The 20,954-nt window shown below is 50.7% G+C and overlaps 1 protein-coding gene and 2 pseudogenes across 3 annotated transcripts; all 3 read left to right on the forward strand.

Moving 5' to 3' along the window:
* Nucleotides 1-542: 542 nt before the first annotated feature.
* Nucleotides 543-17,247, forward strand: LOC310776329 (centrosomal protein of 290 kDa-like; the record flags this gene model as incomplete). Its single annotated transcript, XM_083636530.1, has 4 exons — nt 543-6,311; nt 10,389-10,924; nt 11,367-12,772; nt 17,222-17,247. 4 exons carry the CDS (start codon nt 543-545, stop codon nt 17,245-17,247), a joined length of 7,737 nt encoding a protein of 2,578 aa, XP_083492656.1.
* A 98-nt stretch (nt 17,248-17,345) lies between these two features.
* Nucleotides 17,346-17,954, forward strand: LOC310776330 (B9 domain-containing protein 1 pseudogene; annotated as a pseudogene). The gene has a single exon. The product of its transcript is annotated as a B9 domain-containing protein 1 pseudogene (transcript).
* A 1,331-nt stretch (nt 17,955-19,285) lies between these two features.
* On the forward strand, nt 19,286-20,044 carry LOC310776239 (protein YIPF5 pseudogene; annotated as a pseudogene). Its single transcript has one exon. The product of its transcript is annotated as a protein YIPF5 pseudogene (transcript).
* The last annotated feature ends 910 nt before the right edge of the window (nt 20,045-20,954 follow it).

Below are 20,954 nucleotides of genomic sequence, written 5' to 3' on the forward strand. Positions count from 1 at the left end.
TTTGAGTGACATCACTTGACAGACTGATACCATATTAATTCAAATTCAGAGCATGTTATGTACACTATGTAACGTTATGTTGTAGGTTAACTGATTATTGAAGCCCACTCAACTCCTGGTGAAATCCTCAGAAACACATGATTGTCAAGATGCCTGCTGTTCTTGATTGGGATGTAGTGATGAGGGTTGACCCAGCAACGCTTTCTAACAGTGAAGACAACCAAGTGGATTTGGTCAATAATGTACTCCTGATGGCGGAACGATGGGAGGTCAAGGATAAAACCCCAGAGGCAATTATTCATGGTTTCAGACTGTTTCAGGCCCTGCTGAAGAGGAAGGATGAGGAACTTGTCCTTGCCTATGATCTAATTGTAAACCTTGAAAAGGAACTCCATGACAAGGTGCTGAGGCTGGAAGAAGAGCTTGAGATGGCCCAGCACTCGGGCACGGGGCAAGACGCCTGCTTCATGAGGGATGAGCTTCGGCATCTTGAGACCCTCTTGGAGCAGAAGGAGAGGGACGTCTCACAGATAAATAGGGAGATGAACAAGATAAAGAAAACCAATGATGAGTTGATTGTACGAGTAGAGGAGGCTGAGAATGAGACCAGGAAACTGAAAAGAGAGAATGAGAAGCTCCAGAAGGATGTGGACTTCTACCACAGCGAGCTGGACCGCAACGAGTCCATCCTGACCCCAAACGAGAGCGCTGCGACCCAGAGGAAGCCCAGCTTGGACAACCAGCTGTACCAGTGCATGGATGATCTTCAGCAATCTGAGGTTGAAATCCTACGCTTGAAGAAACAGAATGAACAAATGCAGAAAGATATGGAGGAGTCTATGAGGGAGATGGAGAAGATGACAGACGAGTACAAGAAGATGAAGATTGTTGTACAGCAGAATGACTCCATCATGGACCAGCTCAGGAAAGGGAGGGATCATGCCAAGTTGCAAGTCAGAGAGCTAACAGATCAGATCCAGAGCCAAGCGGAGGAGGATGACACAGTCTTGGCAGCAGTCGATACTAAGGTGGAGGAGTGGAAGAGAGTGCTGTCCGGGAAGGATGATGAAATCCTGGTGCACCAGCAGATGATCCATGAGCTGAGGGATAAGCTGCGCTCTGCACAAATTGACTCAGACAAAAGCAACATCATTGCCTTGCAGCAGGCCGTCCAAGAGAGAGATGATCAAATCAAGATGCTGGGTGAGCAAGTGGAGGAGTATACGAGGGAGATGGAGAAGAATACCCTTTTTATTGAAGAGCTGAAGAAGCCCATGAAGGACAGAGGCATGCCATCATCCACCCAGCAGAGGAAGGTGGAGAAGCTGCAGTGGAGGCTGCAGGCTGCAGAGACCAGGGCCATGGAGGCTGAGCGGGTTGCTGAGCACACCAAGGCTGATGCCAGGGAGAAAGACAAAGACATCAGTGAGGCTCTGAACCGTATGAGCCTGTATGAGTCTGGCAAGGATGGCTTGAAAGCAGCAATTGCTGAAATCAAGGAGTGTGAAAGTCAAATAAAATCGAGAGATTGTGAGGCAGAGGCCATGACCAAAGAGATCAATCAGCTCGAGATGAGGGTCAATGACCTCCTGGATGAAAACGAGGATTTCCGAGAAAGACTAGGTCTGGGACCAAATGAGGACGTGGATCTGACAGAGTTTAAGCGAACCAACTATCTCAGACAGCGCCAGCACAAAGCAGAAAACCGAGTCCTCATCAAAAAGATTGAACAGCTGGAAGAGGAGAGACTTGAGCTTAAGAAACAAATCAGAGGCATGGTGAAGGATATAGGGAGCATGGAATTCAACTCGCTGCTGGAGGAAGACCCCGGGTCCAGCAGAACATTCCAGATGACTCTTAGACAGAGCACTGGATATGCAGATAAGATCAGACGCAAGAATGAGCATCTGGAGAAACACCTGAATACAAACGAGAAAGAGCTGGAGTTTCACAAGACCCAATCATCACAGTTCAGTGTCAAATTGGAAGAACTGTCAAAAGTGAAGAAGGATCTGGAGGGCACGCTACCATATGTCCTCCAAGCCATGAGGAGTCATCATGAGGATGCTTTGTCTCAAGCTGCTGTCTCCATCCCCAGTCAGGAGAGGTTGTCCAATGCTATAGAGGTCAAGAGCTCAACTGGAACGTCTGATGCAACTTTGCAGTCCCAAATAGCTCAGCTGGTAGGGGGACACAATGAACCCAGGCAGCCACTGAAGTCGACCTGGGAGGAAGCAACCAGGACCTTGAGTCAGCTTGTCAGAACCACAGAAAAGGTGAGCCAGCTGGAAGGCAAGGTGGAGCAGCTGAGGAAGTCTGGAGGCAGTGGAGTCATCTCCCTCCCTGACCACCTGGCTCCCTACAGCACAGAGGTCATTAGCTCCCTGAATGAGTACACTGTCCGACTGCTCCAGGAGCTCAAAAACAAGGAGGAGTCAAGCAAGCAACTGGTGACAGTGCTGGAGGAATACAAAGGGAAGATTGCTGTAATTAGCCACGAACATGGACTCCTCTATAAAGAACACCTAAGTGACAAGGCAGAGTGGCAGAAGGAGAAACACACATTTACAGAGATGAAGAAGAAACTGGAGGAGCAGAAAAAGGTGGATGCTGTCAAAATCCAAGCGTTCAACGGTCTGCTGGAGGCCCTACAGAAGGACCCAGTGGAGATCAGGAGACAGGTGGGCGAAGCAGTCCGCAAGCTGACGGTGCTGCAGGTGAACGAGAAGTCCCTGATGCGACGCTATGCCATCCTGCTGGAGCAGGAGCAGCACCTCCACATAGAGAACAACAAGCTGAGGGATGACAGTGGCCATATGCAGGCCTCCATCACCAAGAGGACAGGTGACCTGCAGAGATACAAGGACATGGCTGCATACAAGATTGCAGTGCTGCAGAAGACCTTGGACGACAGTGTCCCCTCATCAGATCTGGAGAGAGCTAACAAGCAGTACACAGAGCTAACAGTCAAATACAGAGAAATGCTGCAGAGGGACAACCGCATTATACAGAGAACCACCACCCTTGAACATCTAGAGAATGAGAATGGGTCTCTCCAAGAGCAAATCTCTGTCCTGAACAAAGAGCTGGAGATCACCAAGGAGACACTAAACACTGTAAAGCAAGCATGGGAACACATCAATGCTGTTGGTGGTGAGAGCAGCATGGGCAAGGTGGAGAAGGCAGTGGGCAACAGTGAGATTGTGTCAGCCTCCAGACGGATCACTACTCTGGAGATGAAGGAGCTGAATGAGAGGCAGAGGGCTGAGCATGCTCACAAGATGTATGAACACGTTCAGAACTCCCTCAGGCAGGTGGAGGAGCGCAACTTAGAACTGGAATCCAAGTTTGCAGAGTTGACCAAGCTGAATGCGGAGGCCCAGAGGGTGGAGCGGGAGCTGAGAGATGAGCTGGCACACAGCGTGAGCAAAGCCGTGATTGATGCTGCCCGCGCCAGGATGGCCAAGCTGGAGAAAGCGGAGGCTGAGCTTCGTAATGAGGCCTCCAAGCTTCGGGAAGTGGCTGACATAGCGAATACGCAGGTGTCTGCTGTAGAGGCCAGACAACAGTCCAGAGAGAAGGAGATTGAAGCTCTGAGGAGACAAGTCCTGGACTACCAGTCACAGTCAGATGAGAAGACCCTCATAGCAAAGCTCTATCAGGACATCATGGCCCTGAAGCTCAGTGAGTCGGCTACCACTGGCAAGCTGGAGGCCGCCACGGCTCGAGCCAAGCAGCTGGAGGTCCACAACCTCCGCGGTGAGCAGCGACTGGATGCTAATGAACAAGTTCTCTACCTTGCCCGCCAGGAGGGCAGAAATCGCACCAAGCATCTACAGCAGACCATCCAGTCGCTATGGAGGCAGTTTGCCGGAGCGCTGCCGTTGGCCCAGCAGGAAAAGTTCTCTGTGACCATGTCGGGTCTGACGGAGGATAGAGCGAAAGCTCAGGAGGAGAAGAGAAAGGCAGAAGAGGAGAGGAGGAGGGCAGAGGGTCGGGCAGGAGAGTTGGAGCTGAGGCTTCGAGGGCTGGAAGAGCTCATCTCAACATTGAAGGATGTGAAAGGAGCCCAAATGGTGACTGAGTGGCACAAGAAGATGGAAGAGGCTCGCCTACAGGAGCTGAGGAAAGGCAGGGAGCTACTGGTCCAGAAGGAGGAGATCAAGTACCTAAAGAGCCTGGTGGAAGAGCAGGAGCGCACCATCCACTCCCTGGAGGAGATTGTGCAGCAAAACTCACTTCAAGAAGTGCATCGGCTTGCATGGGATCAGCGAGAGATGGAGCTGGAGCACAAACTAGATGGCTGTGAGAGGCAGCAGACTGAAATTCTGGGCACCATCCCAGACCCAAGTCTGCCCATTGCCCATCAGCTGGAGTTTGCCTTAGGGGAAATCAAAGAGCATGTCCGCACCATCCTGGAGATACAGGCCACCTGCAAAAATCTGGATGAGCGGCTAAAGGAGAAAGAGGCAGCTTTGTGGAAGGCAGAGCAGAACATTGTGTCCAGGGATAAAGTGATCAACGAGCTGCGTCTTCGCCTCCCGGCCTCCGCCAGCAGCAAAGAGGGCCAGGCAGCGGACAGCCAGCCGGCCCTCACTGTGGCTTGCCAGACCATCAACAGCCTCCAGGGTCGACTCGACCAGAAAGAGGAAGTGCTGAAGAAATACCAGAACAAACTGGACAGAGCAAGACAGGATCAAGAGGAGATGGCAAAGAAGCATGAGGGCGAGGTGAGAGAATTGCATCAGAAGCTGGACCTGCACACTGACACCTCCCTGGACCACTTCAAACAGACTGCAATGGATCTGATGAAGAAGTCCTCTATCAAGGTGCCGACCTCCAAGCATCTAGAGCGTCTGGTGGAGCTGGAGCAGACTGTGGCAGAGCAGGACATCTCGCTCTCCTCCCTCACAGGTAAGCTGAAACTGGCCACGGCTGAGCTAGATCAACAGGGTGCTGTCATGGAAGCGCAGGCAAAGCAGCATGCTTCAGAGAAGCCGAAGCTGGAGCAGCAGCATGCTGCCCAGCTGAAGGCTGTGTCTGCAGAGGCTGAGGAGCAGAGGAGCCAGATGGCCCAGATTGAGAAGGAGATGCAGTACCAGGCAAACATTCTCGTGGATCAACTCAAAACCCAGCTCGCCCAGAAAGAGAAACAGCTCAAGGATCTCAGTAAGGCTCTGCTGGAGCTGCGGGCAGAGTTGACATCTATGGCGGAGCAGCAATTCATAACTAATGCTGCAAAGAAAGAGGAGAGTCTCAATGTCCAAATGCTAGTTGACAAGCACACCAACGACCTAAAGGCCCACGTGCAAGAGCTCAGCAAGGAACTTCAAGTTGTGAAAGAATCTTCCAGAGCGGCCAGAGAGCGGGAGAATGGCCTGAAGGAGGAGGTGGAAGGCCTGAACCAGGACTTCCAGCGCAGTCAGAAAGCCAAGAGACGTCTGCAAGATGAAAGGGAGGAGGGAGACCAGGAGATCCAGGAGCTCAAGCAGCAGATCAACAGGATCAGCAACAGATGTCAGCAGGCTGAAAAGGAGGAGAGAGACCAGGAGATCCATGAGCTCAAGCAGAAAGTCAACAGGCTCAGTAACAAAGAAATTGTGCAGTGGGAGGAGGGGAAGAAATGTCAGACCAAGATGGAGAAAATGAAGAATGCACTGAAGGAGGAGGTGTCAAAAACGGAGGAGAGAGACCAGGAGATTCAGGAGCTCAAGCAGCAGATCACCAGGCTCTACAACAAAGAACTTGTGCAGTGGGAGGAGGGGAAGAAATGGCAGACCAGGATGGAGAAAGTAAAGAATGCACTGAAGGAGCAGGAGTCAAAGGCGGAGTCCCTGTCCAAACAGCTCAGCAGTGTGAAAGAGCTGTATGCCAGACTGGAGCAAGATAAGTCAGAGAAGTTGCAGAAGAAGCTAAAGGCTTTACCTCGAGACGTTGCCATGGAGGATCTGAGCCTGAGGAACTGCTACTTGGAGGAGAGACTTCAGTTCATGGAGCGCCAGATGTCCAAAGAGTCTCCCTCCACACCCTCTACTTCAGGACGAGGCACGGGAACAGCGTCACAGAAAGACGGAGATCTCCAAAGGGAAAACCTTAAGCTGGCCTCCGAGAACCTGGAGCTCCGCTTCCAGCTGGAGCAAGTGAAAAAGGATTTACCAAGACTCAAGGAGCAAGTGGCATACCTGAAGGAGATGTGCAATGCACTGAAAAAGGAAAACGCAGAGGCGGAGAAAAAGCTGCCCCAAATACATGGTGACGCCTCGGCCCCTAGTGGCCACGCCGTAAAAAGGAAAATGGCAGCAGCAGAGAGGGTGAGTTTGACCAATCTAGTACGAGCCTGGAGGTGACCAATGCGGAGCTGTAACGTAGTTAGGGTGACCAGATGTCCCAAAAATCCGGGACAGTCCTGAATTACGAGCAGTTCCGGGATCCCGAATCCTGTCTGTTTGTCTGACAGCTCTTCTATGTATGCTGTGAGACTCACTTGACTTTAAGGCTGTGAGACTCACTTGACTTTAATGCAAAACTGCTGTGGACACGTGAGTTGGTGTCACAGTAATATTGAGAAATGCTGCACTGAACATACACGCCTATTGTGTCATTTGGAGTGTTGCCAAATTCTCGTGAATAATGAATTACAATATGCAGAGAATAGGCGCAACAAGCTGCTGTGACCTGTTTCAAACCAAATGACGGAGAGTACAGCCTCCACTGCGGGAGGAGGCTATCTAAAATATTCTAAAAATTTGTAATTTCCTACAGCTTAATTTCAATCTTAGCTGTTGAAAAGACATTTGAAATGACTGTAACATACCTGTGTGACCTGTGCATAATGGTTCCTGCGCCTTGTAAACAGCCACTGTGCTTCATATCATCCTCACAGCCAATCTATCTATTTTATCCATCTGTAAGTGATCTTTATAATATTTATAACAAATTACAGTTATCAGAGTTAGAGACATCTGTAAGTGATCTTTATAATATTCATAACAAATTATAGTGATCAGAGTTAGGGCCCTATCTTCGTTTGCGCTCGTTTAACGCAGCACGCAATGCAAATTGGGGGTGTGCACTGTTTGCATGCCTGTTATAATTGTACTGGACATAGCCGTGCCACATGCCAAACCAGGTGTTTCAGCGCAAAAATGTGGGGATAGATGGCATTATCCTATCATCAGCAGCGCACAATTACTTTGCACTAAGAGCTTTGAAAAGCACCTCTTACGCGCTAAATACCCCGCTGCGTTTGAGCGCACCATAATCTCCGTGCTGCACAGCGCAGTGCAGAGTAAAATGTTTTTTTGATGTCATTACGCACAGCCTTGCCACACCAGGACATCAATTTCTGCTGCTAAAATTGGGTATTAGCAGACAATTCAGTGAGGCAATCAACTATAACTCACTGAGAAACTTTTAGAGTTAGTCGCAAAGAGGGAAATGAATTGAGAAAACTTGTTGGACAATGGACATAGGCTATTCACCTTCACCCCCAGGTGGACTAGATAAAAAAATAAAATCAATAAGAGGTCGCATGATATTCATAAATCTCGAGGCAAATTATTAAAATGTTTGAGAATTGTAAAACAGTCTGCTTTTAGTCCATATTTATAATTGTTGGGCCAGACATATTGGAGTATTGATATTGATATTGAATTAACATTGATATTGAATTAACAGTGATATTGAATGAAAGACATGTTGTTTGAACACTGACATTGAATGAGAGACATGTTGTTTGAATACTGGCTGGTCCTAGTGGAGACAGTGGGAGCACCCAACCCCCACATACCTGGCCATTTGGGCCAATTTGAATACCACACCCGTGATAAAAACCACAGGGATGCGAGCCGATTCCTTTGTCCCACAGCAGCGAGATAAGGGGAACCAATCGGTGTGCCTAAACCACAGCAAAGACACGCCCTGCACCCCAAAACATATACAGGTTTGGAGCCTGAAAACTTCAGTTCCTAAGCAGCCTAGCTGCAGACAGGTCCTCCTCTGAGAAGTTCTAAGTGACTAATCGTCGCGACAGGACGTGCGTTTGTATCCCGAGACAAACCGCCCTTCCCCCCTGCCCGGACCCGAGCAGCCAAGGCCGCAACCAGGCCGACGACCTCCACATCAGGGCTAAGCCAGCTCTGATATCCTGAAACCGACCCGCATCGCCTGAGTGCCCTCAACCCGAAGAAGCGAGCTGTGAGGTTCCCCCTTTCCTCCACTGAGACGACAGCAGATGCAAGAACCCAGCGTGGCCAGCTGAGATCGACTGCCTATTCTCAAACCCCCGCTCCTTCCTCCACTTCTTCCTCTTCGAGACAAGCGGCCGCCCGCTCCACGAGCACCCCTCCTCCCCGCTGGAGGAACCTTGCGAGTCCGACCGCAACAAACCTGCATCCGCGTTTGCGGAGCTGAACGAACAAGCCAAGTAAGACTGAATTGATCACTCAAGTCCGGGCTTAGAATTGTTAGAGTTAGACAATATATATATCTTTAGATATACATGATTGACTGATGTGATACTGTAAATGAATCTGTGACTGTTTATGTCTGACTGTGACTGTGGGTTATACATGCATTACTGAATCCGAGTGTTTAGACGCTAGCCAGTTACTTCCTCACCGATCCACGGAGTGGATCTAATATAGCCAACGAGCCGAGAGGGACTTATTTCGCCAATTCAAAGTCGATTAACTAATCGTGGCGAAGTAAGAGCCTCGCGGCCCTGTTCTCATCTAGACGGTGTTATTTCTCACTCACGGGCACGTGCGCAAGCGCGTGAACGGACCCTTCCTCGCTAAATACTCACACACATAGCTACTAGTCGGCTAACCGCCATTTTGTGCCGAGAACACATTCCCTTAGTCTCCATCTTGGGCCGATCGCCATTTTGGCCCGAAAGCATACCCCAGTATCCTCCATTTTGTGTCTAGTCGGTCCTTCCGGGTCGGCCATTTTGAGGAAAGACCCCTCACTCACACACACACACCCACACATACACACACTCTGCCTCCCTCTAGTGTTCATCCGGTGCTTTACACTTTTGATGCAGATAAATACCCCTACCTCACATTTATCGACCATGCATTGAAATGTTTAGAATGTAACTCAGTTACAACTTGAATTCACTGACTGTATTGCCAATCCCTCTCTTTTATTTTATATATAATAAATATTGTCAACTTTTATTAGAATTCAACTGTTTCAGAGTGATTTTGTGGAATTGTGGTAAACTATTGTCTAAGGTGTAAGAACTCTCCCCTTTCAGATTAGACTGAAGGTGATTCAGATTAGGTCCGGTGATTAAGCCGGTGGTGCCCCTAGGTTAATCCTTATCAAGGATTACATATTTGATTTTAATAATTTTATGAAATATTAATAATTTTCGGATTATTAATATTTTATTTTACCTAACTAAATTCACCCAAATAACAAACACAGTTTGACCACATTTGGAGCCCCGCCCGAGGCATCTTTCAGGCAGAGTTTACCACAAATATCACAATTTTGACTGAAACACTGAATTACCTAAATTGCATTGTGTAACCACTGAAGCGCATGCCAAGCACTGAATGCTAATAACCTCCCGAAACAGCTTCCAGCCAGAACGAGCGGAGCCAGACAGAGCTACCACCGCTCAGACTGACACAGATTCAGACTGACACAGACAATCTAACACAGTTCAATCGTTTTGATTTAAGAACCCCTTATTTCAAGCTTGCATAGCGACTAACTCCTAACATTAGGCAACGACAGTTGAATTAAAACCTGCTTATATTTAAAATTCAACCATAGGACTTTCGCAAACACAGTTTGACTACAAGCCTATTTTACGTTTGCCTCTCAAATACAAGCTATTTGACATTCAAGCTACAGGTACGAGCTCCACCTAAGCTTAAGAAGTGCACTGACTAGCAGGTAAGATGTCACAGCACAACGGCCAGAGTGCTGCTGCAGAGCACTCGGCCTCGCCCGACCAGCTGTTACATGAAGCGCTCATGAACGCGGTTCCTCCTGAGAGAGGACAGATCGAACATCTGCGGAAGCTCACAGAAGAAGAATGTGAGAAAATGTTGGAAGGAAAAGCAGCCGCCATGAAAAGTGCAGATACGGTAAACTGCACCATGCTGTCAGAGCTGCTTTATCTCGTTCTCCACAGAGAAACCTTTCACAGAAAAACCAACACACAGCTGCATAACCGAGCAACTGAGTTGGACAGGCAAAATGCGTGCCTGGAGGTCTCAAACGAAGACCAAGAGAGGACAATCCAGGACTTGGAAAGGAAACTGCGAGCAGCCCAAGCAGATTCTGAGGAAGAGGGTGATGGAGAGGGAGGCAATGACGGTAAGCGTGAAACCGACAAGCCTCCGTTCTCGTCCACCCCCCACCAGGTCCCAGGAGAAGAGAGGCAGGTAAGTCTGCCTCCACAAGCGTCCTCATCGCACGGCGTCCAGACGCCGGCTGCACTGCGTAACGGGCTCGGTAGTGGAGCCGAACCCTCGCCATACGACATCGACACGCCCGTCGTACTCGGGTCCCAGCCCAGTGAGGCCAGGGGACCCAATCCCCCGTTCGAGTCCACGTCCTTAAGGCAATCGCATAGGGACGACCGAGGGGGCTCGCTAACCCGTGAGAGGGGCCACAAAAAGGCCACCTTTGAACAACCATGGTTCGAGTACAGTAGGACCGAAGTCTCCCCTCCACAAGAGGAGGGGGGGAATAGACACAGGAGCGACCGCGCTCCCCCGTGGCTGAGAGGCGATGGCCGCCGCTGGGAGAGCCGCCGCTGTGAGGATTTTCCCCCGCCGTCACGGCGGGGGGAGGAGCCTCGCCGCGAAGGCCACCGCCGCGACCATGCTTCCCCACACCGCCATCGCGACTATTCCCCGCCCCCACGCCCGGATGACTGCCCCCCGCCCACAGGGCGGCGGGCAGACGACCGCTGGGGCAACGAACGCCACACGGAACGCCATCGCGACTATTCTCCGCCACAACGCCATGGCGGCCACCGCCGTGACGATTTTCCCCCGCCGTCAAGGCGCAGGGAGGAGCCTCACTATGGTGAACGCCATCGCGACTATTCTCCGCCACAACACCATGGCGGTCGCCGTCGTGACGACTTTTCCCCGCCGTCAAGGCGCAGGGAGGAGCCCCACTATGGTGAACGCCATCGTGACTATTCTCCGCCACGACGCTACGACGACCGCTATGACCCCCCACAACGCAAGAGCGAGGGGGGACATCGCTATGTTGACCGCCGTCGTGCCTACTCCCCGCCATGTCGCCAAGATGACCCCCCGCAACGCAAGAGCGAGGGGGGACATCGCTATGTTGACCGCCGTCGTGCCTACTCTCCGCCATGTCGCCAGGATGACCGTCGCCGCGACGACTGCCCCCCACCTTTGGGGTGGGGGGGAGACGACCGCTGGGACGATCACCAGGAGACTAGGAGAAGCGAGCGTGACTACCGCGACGACTCCCCACCACGCACGCGCGAGGGGGGGCGCCGCCGCGATGATCACAATCGTGACAACACGCCGCCGCCACGCCATGATGACCGCCATCACCGCGACCCCTCATCGGCGCTCGAGCGCGATGGGGGGCAGCACCGCGATGATCGCTACATCGACTCCTTCCCTCCCCCGGGATGGGAGGAAGGACGTTGCCATGGTCGAGGCGACGCCCACCCCTTTCTGGATTGGGGGGGGGCGCGGCCCGGAGCAGGACGACCTCAGTGACTCACCGTCATCCGACTCTGAGGATCTGCTCACCACGCGGGAAAGGGACGTCCGCGACCGACGGATCGAGTCCTTCGCCAAGGACATAGAACGCTTTGACCCGACTAACCGTGCCTCTAACGTCGACCGTTACATACGGGAGGTCAATCGCTCTCTCACCAATCTGGAGCGACCCACTACACGCGAGAAGCTCTGGCTGGTCTGGAAGACAACCACGAGCACAGCCCGCGATTTCATAGACATACTTCCCAGTCGGACTCAAAAGAGCTACCGACGCGTCTGCCAGGCCCTCCGACAGGAGTACTGTCAGTACTCCTGCCCGATGCTCGCGAGACGGGCCGCTGAAGCTATCAAGCAGAGAGTAGACGAGGACCCCAGAGAGTACCACAGGCGCCTGTCAGCAGCCTACTTTCAGGGTAGAGGCCCCCCCACCGGCGGTGGGGAGGGAGATGAGGAGTTCATCCGCATGTACATGTCTAACCTGCACGAGAGCATAAGATCCAATGTGGAGACACACTGTAGGCACCACCAAGCCACACTGAGCTATACGCGACAGTATGCACAGCTGGCATGGGAAGCACGCCCCCGGGTAGCCAAGAAACACACAGAAGGCTCCCAAGTTTACGGGGTAGAGCCCGACTCGGATGAGGAGGAGGCCCAGGGGAGGGAAGTCTACCGAGTAGAGAACCCAGTAGCTGACAGTCTAGCCCTAGAGGGCGACAAAGTGCCCCAAGTCAGAGCACCAGCTGTTCCCCGGCCACCGCGGCCCCACGCACCCAGCCACCAGCCCGACAGGCAGGTAAGCTCCAGGGGCGGGGGCAAAGGGGGAGAAAACCCCCAGGGACGGCCCTGGCAGAACCAGGAGCCGGCCCAAAATCCTCATGGTAGCTTCTACCATCCAAGTCAGGGACGGTCCTGGCAGAGCCAAGACCAGGACCCACGCCCGTCAGGTAACTTCCAAGGCCAAACCCAGGAAAAGCCATGGAAGAAACCACGTAAACCCAAGAAGAAGAAGAAGCCAGGGAGTGGCACAGACGGTAGGGACAGGCGAACAACCGCGGAAAACCAGTCGACCCGAGACGCGCTTAACGCTTTAGCTGACACATTAAAAATGTTCTTGGATAAAGACAAACCAGCTGGCTCCCCGCCGGAGCCAGACAAAACCCCGGTCGCATGACTCGGGGGGGAACCTCCGCCACCTGCCAAAGTTCGCTTTGTCAACAGGCGGAGGGGACCCCGAAGAACCAGATCCCTTCCTAAGTCTCCTTCTCAGGCTTCACCAAACCGTCCTACTCTAACTTTCATGGGCAACCTTGTCCGCAAGGGCAACGCCCATCACATCTACACCCCAGTGGTGGTAGGGGGGTGCACTCGCACCCTCGCCTTAGTGGACACAGGAGCCTCCATCAGCTTGATGAGTGCCAACACCTTCGAGAAGGTCTGCAAAGCCATGCACACCACCAATAGGCCACTTCGGATCGAGCCTTGTGATTTTAGCATCACCAGCTACACGCAAGACCGAACCCCCATTGCTGAGCGTGCTCTGCTGGACATCACCTTCCAGGGGATGACTATACGCCACCCCATTCACATCAGCCCTCTCGATACCGAACCGCTTCTCATTGGCCAGGATCTCCTGGACCGGCTAGTCCCAATCATCGACTGCTCCAGCAATCGCATTTGGGCTCAGGTTCAAACGCCAAAGCCATGGGCGTCACCTGGCCGCCAGCCTAGCACAGACAGACAAGTCGCTGTCATCAAGGAAGCTGGCACATCGCTGCCGGCACGCAACGTTTCCACCGCTAGCCCCGAGCTGTACCGCCGCCTGTGCAAACAGGAGCGGCTGCTCCCCACATTCTCCGCAAACGAAACCTGCACGTCAGTTCCCGCTCGAACCGCGAATGTTCCCATACGCCTGGCCATCAGCCCAGGACAGAAACTGCCTGGCAGGCAGGCATTCTCCCAGCCGTTGCCCCGGCACAGAGAACAAAACCTGACGATGCGCGGCACTCCTTTCTTTAAGTTGGACAATCGTTCAACCAACACTCTGGTGCAGAACCCGACGCATGCACCTGACCCAGCGCTGATGCGGCAGCCACTGGGAGTGTCAGTTAACAGCTTGTACACACCTCCAAAGGGGGGGGGCAAGCCCCACCACAGAGGGAGTGAACGAGACTTAGTAGGGCAGCCAGGATAGGTGCATGTCCACTCACTCCGCCAGTATGCACTAACCACTAACCTAGGCTACATAGAGCCCTACTGCCAGTAACTCAGACTCAACCTCCATGCCTTACAGACTCTAACCAGCATAGTACGAGAGGACAAGACCTATGTGCACGCGACCAGAGACTTGACACAAGACCTTACAGGGAGATATCCTCCTCAGTCACCAGTCTGAGGGGGGGTAACATACCCCCCTACCTAGTCTCCCTATCTCTGGTTGAACAAATCTTAAAACCCGCCACGACCACCGTGGCCTAGCCCTCTCAGGTACACTTGGCATATAGTCTTGGCAGTGCAATCCCAATTTTCATAGATCCACAGCATCTAGAAATAGGATTCCTTGTCAACCTACCAATCATTGAACCGCAGAACATGTAGGCTAAAACACTGTCACACAACCGCTATGACACGGTCACTAAACTGAGCCTATGAATCAGACGGTGTTCTACACGGTCCCCCGAGGGACCAAACTAGTCTAGTTCAGCCCCAAGGCAACTGGACCCCCATTCACCAAACATGTAACCAGGTCATTACACTACCTCACACTCCTTCTCTCCCTTCCCCTTATGCAAATCGTGTAAACACGAAGAGCTAAGTGACCAAGACAGAGAACCGGGCCCAGGCCCTGCCTAGAAAACTTGAAGTATGACAATCTGAATGTATTGCTTCGTGTGATGTAGACTAGTATGACAATCGGAATGTATTGTTTGTGTGATATAGTATAGGATGACAATCTGAATGTATTGTTTGTGTGATATAGAATGATAGAATAGCTTGAGAAAAGTCCTGCCCGGACACAGGTGATCTGCCCGGACTTGAGCCCACATAGGACCACATAGCGTAGGGCCTAACGAACTTGCTCCTTTCAGCCTCACGGACTAGGCAACCAATGGGTCGCCACCCGCAGGCCGCATGGCCCTGGAGATGCTTTAAAGACTGTGCCAGAACACACCCTTTCAACCATCGGGGGGATGTTGGGCCAGACATATTGGAGTATTGATATTGATATTGAATTAACATTGATATTGAATTAACAGTGATATTGAATGAAAGACATGTTGTTTGAACACTGACATTGAATGAGAGACATGTTGTTTGAATACTGGCTGGTCCTAGTGGAGACAGTGGGAGCACCCAACCCCCACATACCTGGCCATTTGGGCCAATTTGAATACCACACCCGTGATAAAAACCACAGGGATGCGAGCCGATTCCTTTGTCCCACAGCAGCGAGATAAGGGGAACCAATCGGTGTGCCTAAACCACAGCAAAGACACGCCCTGCACCCCAAAACATATACAGGTTTGGAGCCTGAAAACTTCAGTTCCTAAGCAGCCTAGCTGCAGACAGGTCCTCCTCTGAGAAGTTCTAAGTGACTAATCGTCGCGACAGGACGTGCGTTTGTATCCCGAGACAAACCGCCCTTCCCCCCTGCCCGGACCCGAGCAGCCAAGGCCGCAACCAGGCCGACGACCTCCACATCAGGGCTAAGCCAGCTCTGATATCCTGAAACCGACCCGCATCGCCTGAGTGCCCTCAACCCGAAGAAGCGAGCTGTGAGGTTCCCCCTTTCCTCCACTGAGACGACAGCAGATGCAAGAACCCAGCGTGGCCAGCTGAGATCGACTGCCTATTCTCAAACCCCCGCTCCTTCCTCCACTTCTTCCTCTTCGAGACAAGCGGCCGCCCGCTCCACGAGCACCCCTCCTCCCCGCTGGAGGAACCTTGCGAGTCCGACCGCAACAAACCTGCATCCGCGTTTGCGGAGCTGAACGAACAAGCCAAGTAAGACTGAATTGATCACTCAAGTCCGGGCTTAGAATTGTTAGAGTTAGACAATATATATATCTTTAGATATACATGATTGACTGATGTGATACTGTAAATGAATCTGTGACTGTTTATGTCTGACTGTGACTGTGGGTTATACATGCATTACTGAATCCGAGTGTTTAGACGCTAGCCAGTTACTTCTTCACCGATCCACGGAGTGGATCTAATATAGCCAACGAGCCGAGAGGGACTTATTTCGCCAATTCAAAGTCGATTAACTAATCGTGGCGAAGTAAGAGCCTCGCGGCCCTGTTCTCATCTAGACGGTGTTATTTCTCACTCACGGGCACGTGCGCAAGCGCGTGAACGGACCCTTCCTCGCTAAATACTCACACACATAGCTACTAGTCGGCTAACCGCCATTTTGTGCCGAGAACACATTCCCTTAGTCTCCATCTTGGGCCGATCGCCATTTTGGCCCGAAAGCATACCCCAGTATCCTCCATTTTGTGTCTAGTCGGTCCTTCCGGGTCGGCCATTTTGAGGAAAGACCCCTCACTCACACACACACACCCACACATACACACACTCTGCCTCCCTCTAGTGTTCATCCGGTGCTTTACACTTTTGATGCAGATAAATACCCCTACCTCACATTTATCGACCATGCATTGAAATGTTTAGAATGTAACTCAGTTACAACTTGAATTCACTGACTGTATTGCCAATCCCTCTCTTTTATTTTATATATAATAAATATTGTCAACTTTTATTAGAATTCAACTGTTTCAGAGTGATTTTGTGGAATTGTGGTAAACTATTGTCTAAGGTGTAAGAACTCTCCCCTTTCAGATTAGACTGAAGGTGATTCAGATTAGGTCCGGTGATTAAGCCGGTGGTGCCCCTAGGTTAATCCTTATCAAGGATTACATATTTGATTTTAATAATTTTATGAAATATTAATAATTTTCGGATTATTAATATTTTATTTTACCTAACTAAATTCACCCAAATAACGAGCACAACATAATGCAATATGTTTCATCAGTGAGCTACGCAGTGGTGCACATCAGAAAATGTAAAAGATGTAGGCTAATTTAAAAGTTTATACTGCATTTAAGTGGATTAATCACAATGATCAAGTATCACAACTGCTTGAGTAACATCACTGATGACATCACTCACTGATGACATCGTCAACGATTACATCACAATTGCTCGGTGTCACATCATCGTGTGACACAGGTCCATCGAGTGACATCACTGATGACATCATCGAGTTCTCGAGTGACATCACTCAACAGACAATGATGACATCATCAGTGATGCAGAGGCTTTAAGGAAGACTATACTAATGCTTAACGTACACTAACGTTACTTTGTAAGTCAAGTGATTACTTCACAAGATAACTCTTAACTTCGAAGCCTCCTCTATTCCTGGTGAAATCCTCAGAAACGTTATTGTCGTGTTTGGACTTTGTGAGCCCTAGGGAAGAGCAACGGACAGGGTTTTTAGCCAGCTTCGTTATTGCTAGATTTATTGGCAGCAGAACATTTTAAATAGGATTGACTAAGCACACGCCTCTAATTCCCACTTTACTAGATGAATCAGTGATGTCTACAAACAATCCATCTGTGTTTCTTCTCATGATCAATGGACAAATTGAGGGAGCGAACTTCCCAGAGTATGACGAGCTGTACTGTAAATATTGTTTTGTCTACGGGCATGACTGGGTTCCCACGTCAGGATTAGAGGAAGGCATCTCTCAGATCACCTCTAAAGGCAGACAGTCTTCTCGAAGATTAATATGGAACTTCCCACTGGACATCACCTTCAAGAGCACCAACCCCTCTGGATGGCCTCAGATCGTGGTGAGTGTGTACGGCCCTGACACGTTTGGCCACGATGTGGTCAGGGGCTACGGCGCCACACACATCCCCTTGACGCCCGGACAACATACGAGAGCCATCCCCATGTTTGTTCCCGAATCCACGTCCATACTTCAGAAATTCACTAGCTGGCTGACGGGACGGCGGCCGGAGTACAGAGACCCTAAAGTTGTGGCCCAGGGCGAGGGCAGAGAAGTGACGCGGGTTCGCTCCCAAGGTTTCGTCACCCTCTCCTTCGACATCGTGACCAAAGACATGAAGAAATTGGGCTACGACGCCACACCGGCAGACCCCGCAAATGCACTCACACACTCCGGGTCCAGCCTCACCTGAGGAACAGCCCTACGGCATGTAGTGGCCTACAGACACACACACACACACACTGAAGGTCTACATCTCAGTTGTCTGGCCTTTTCTCCACATAACCACATCAAGTCCATCCTGCCCAGGCAGAAAGCCCAGCCCAGGCCCATCTGACTAACAGACAGAGATGCTTTATCACAAAGGCAACTCCAGTAGCTATAGCCATCAGAGATCTAAAGGCACACGGAAGCTGGAAGCACAGACACCCTGGAGCCACTGAGGGGCAGCCTAGAGCTGCTGCATTTCAGTCACAATGGCCAATCTGCAGCTCAGCAGGCTCACCAATCTTAAAGCACTCCTCCTTCAAGGTCATGAGATCAGCCAAGTGGAAGGCTTGGTTCCTGTCAGGAACCGGATCAAGGTCCTGACTGAGAACTCCTTTATAGTCCAGAATGCCCTGCTAGAGCTGCACTTGGCAGAGAACCGCATCTGGGAGCTCAACCATGTGGAGCCCCTGACTGAGCTCCTTCAAGCTGTTCCTCAGCATGAACAAGCTACAGGACATCGCAGAGCTTGAAGAAACTAGAAGTGCTTCGGTAACACTTTACAACGTTCTAAGCCTTTAGTTAATGAACTAATCATTTATAAAACAATGTAGATGATTGATACTGTATATTATGCATCATTTTTGTGACATTCAAAGATTTGATATTCCACAAATCTGACGAACAGGGACTTGATGTGTCTCAGAGAAGACAGCTGTCCCCAGCCAGCACTTAAGCACCGCAGTGCAAACTACAGTGTTCCTCACCTGTTTTAAATGATGTACACGCCACACAGGAAGGAGGCCCACCAAATTAGATTTGAAGGCCGCGTAGTCTTCTTCTGTGGTGTTTTACGGCAGTTGGCATCCTTTATGTTGCATTACCACCTCCAAGATTTATCCATCCACTGTTTCCCTACATTCTTCCTTCCCTTCTCCACCCCCCAAGCTCATGCCGGGTAGCCATCGGTGATGCCATCAGTAATCATCATTGGTGATGTCACTCGATCAATTGTGATGTATTCGGTGATTATGTCATCAGTGATTATATCATCAGTGATGTCACTCAAGCAATTGTGATGTCACTAGGTGCTCCTCATATGGGCACACATCGGGCTGTTAGCTTTACTTGATGACATCACTGATGACATCAACACAATGACACTCGAGTGACATCAGTAATGACATAACCAATGGCATTAAAATTGCTCCCGTCAGTTGCACTCCAGAAGATTTATACTTTTCCTCCTCTTGTTACATAGCAGCAACCAAGTTGGCAGGGATCGGAGTAAATTTGTCAAACGATACAGAGTGAGAGATGTCGGGGTTTGACAACTTCAACAAAGACTTTTACCAGTGCAGCTACAGCGTGGAGGAGCAAAACCAGGCCAGCTATGGCTACACCAACACCAAAGACCCCTACAACAACAAGCCATACGGTCAGTATGACTACTCCCAGCCCATGGGCTACCTGGCCCCAGAGATGATGCAGCAGCCATACACAGGACAGGTCTTCCAGCCCGGACAGACCTTCACTGACGAAGAGGCGCCCACACTGACCTTCACGGAGCCGCCGCTGCTGGAGGAGTTAGGCATCAACTTTGAGCACATCTGGCAGAAGACACTGACGGTGCTCCACCCAATGAAGGAAGCAGACGGCAGCATCATGAGCGAGACAGACCTGTCTGGCCCCATGCTCTTCTGCTTTGCATTTGGAGCTACACTACTCCTGACGGGCAAGATCCAGTTTGGCCACGTTTACGGTATCAGCGCCATCGGCTGCTTTGGCATGTACTGCCTGCTCAACCTGATGAGTACGACGGCCGTCTCCTTCGGCTGTGTGGCCAGCATCCTGGGCTACTGCCTCCTCCCTATGATCCTACTCTCCGGCTTCGGAGTCCTCCTCTCTTTACAGGGTACAATGGGAATTATAATGTCTACGCTCATCATCAGCTGGTGCAGCTTCTCGGCCTCGAGGATCTTCGTCTCGGCACTGGCCATGGACGGGCAGCAGCTGCTGGTTGCCTACCCCTGCGCGCTCTTATATGGGGTCTTTGCACTCATCTCTGTCTTCTGACTGAAGTCACTCAGTCATCACAGTTTAAAAGTACTGCTCCCTACTTTCCTTTTTTAGTCTAATTAGTGTCAGTGTGATTTGCATAATGTCTAATTAAACTGTTAATACTAGAAAAAATAGGAGCTGCTATCTAAAACGGCACCAACCTTTCTTTAATCTCTCTCCGTCTCTCACTGCATTCTGACTTGCCCATTTTGTCTATCTGCAGACTGCAGTGCATCGACCTTGCTTCCCCTTCATGGATCTTAAAGGAGAGGACTTTCAAATGGGAGGACGATATAATTAAGCGATAGATCACGACAGGCCGTGGTATATGCTCATTATATCACACCCAAGGGTGGTGTGGCGGAGGCTGAAAACACCCTTAGGTGTGGTATAATGAGCATATATCACGGCCTGAAGTGAGCTATTGCTTTTATAAAACGGTTATCAAGTATGGCAATATGAAAGTAATAGACAACTGCAATTTAAATGGCTATTATTCATAAATCATACTCTTCCGCGTAATAAAATAGTCCCTCCTGGCTCCCTGCACAGAGCCGCAGTTGACTTGGTGGGTGACAAACAGCTAACATTAGCTAGCTAACTTATGGCTAATGCTTGTGTTAACGTTAGGTTATAGGGACCAAACAAAAAGGAGATCAAGTAATTTGGACTAACTGGCAAGTTAGCACCGTGGTGCTACGAGCTACGTAAGGTGCTTATGTGCTTGTAAGAGATGTTGTGCATGGGATCACACGCGAGGGGTCCATGAGAAATCAGCTGGGCGAGTTACTTTTAACCTCGTCAAAAAGTAAGCCAGAAATGGGTCCCAGATAGTTGAACATTTCTTAAGCTAGTTGGTCCTCAGGAACCTGAGTCTCTCCATATGTATAACTGAGACCATGTCCGTCAGCCACAGCTGAAAAGA

The sequence above is a fragment of the Poromitra crassiceps genome (genome assembly GCF_964638095.1).
Source record: "Poromitra crassiceps genome assembly, chromosome: 5".
Taxonomy (NCBI): Eukaryota; Metazoa; Chordata; class Actinopteri; order Beryciformes; family Melamphaidae; genus Poromitra; species Poromitra crassiceps.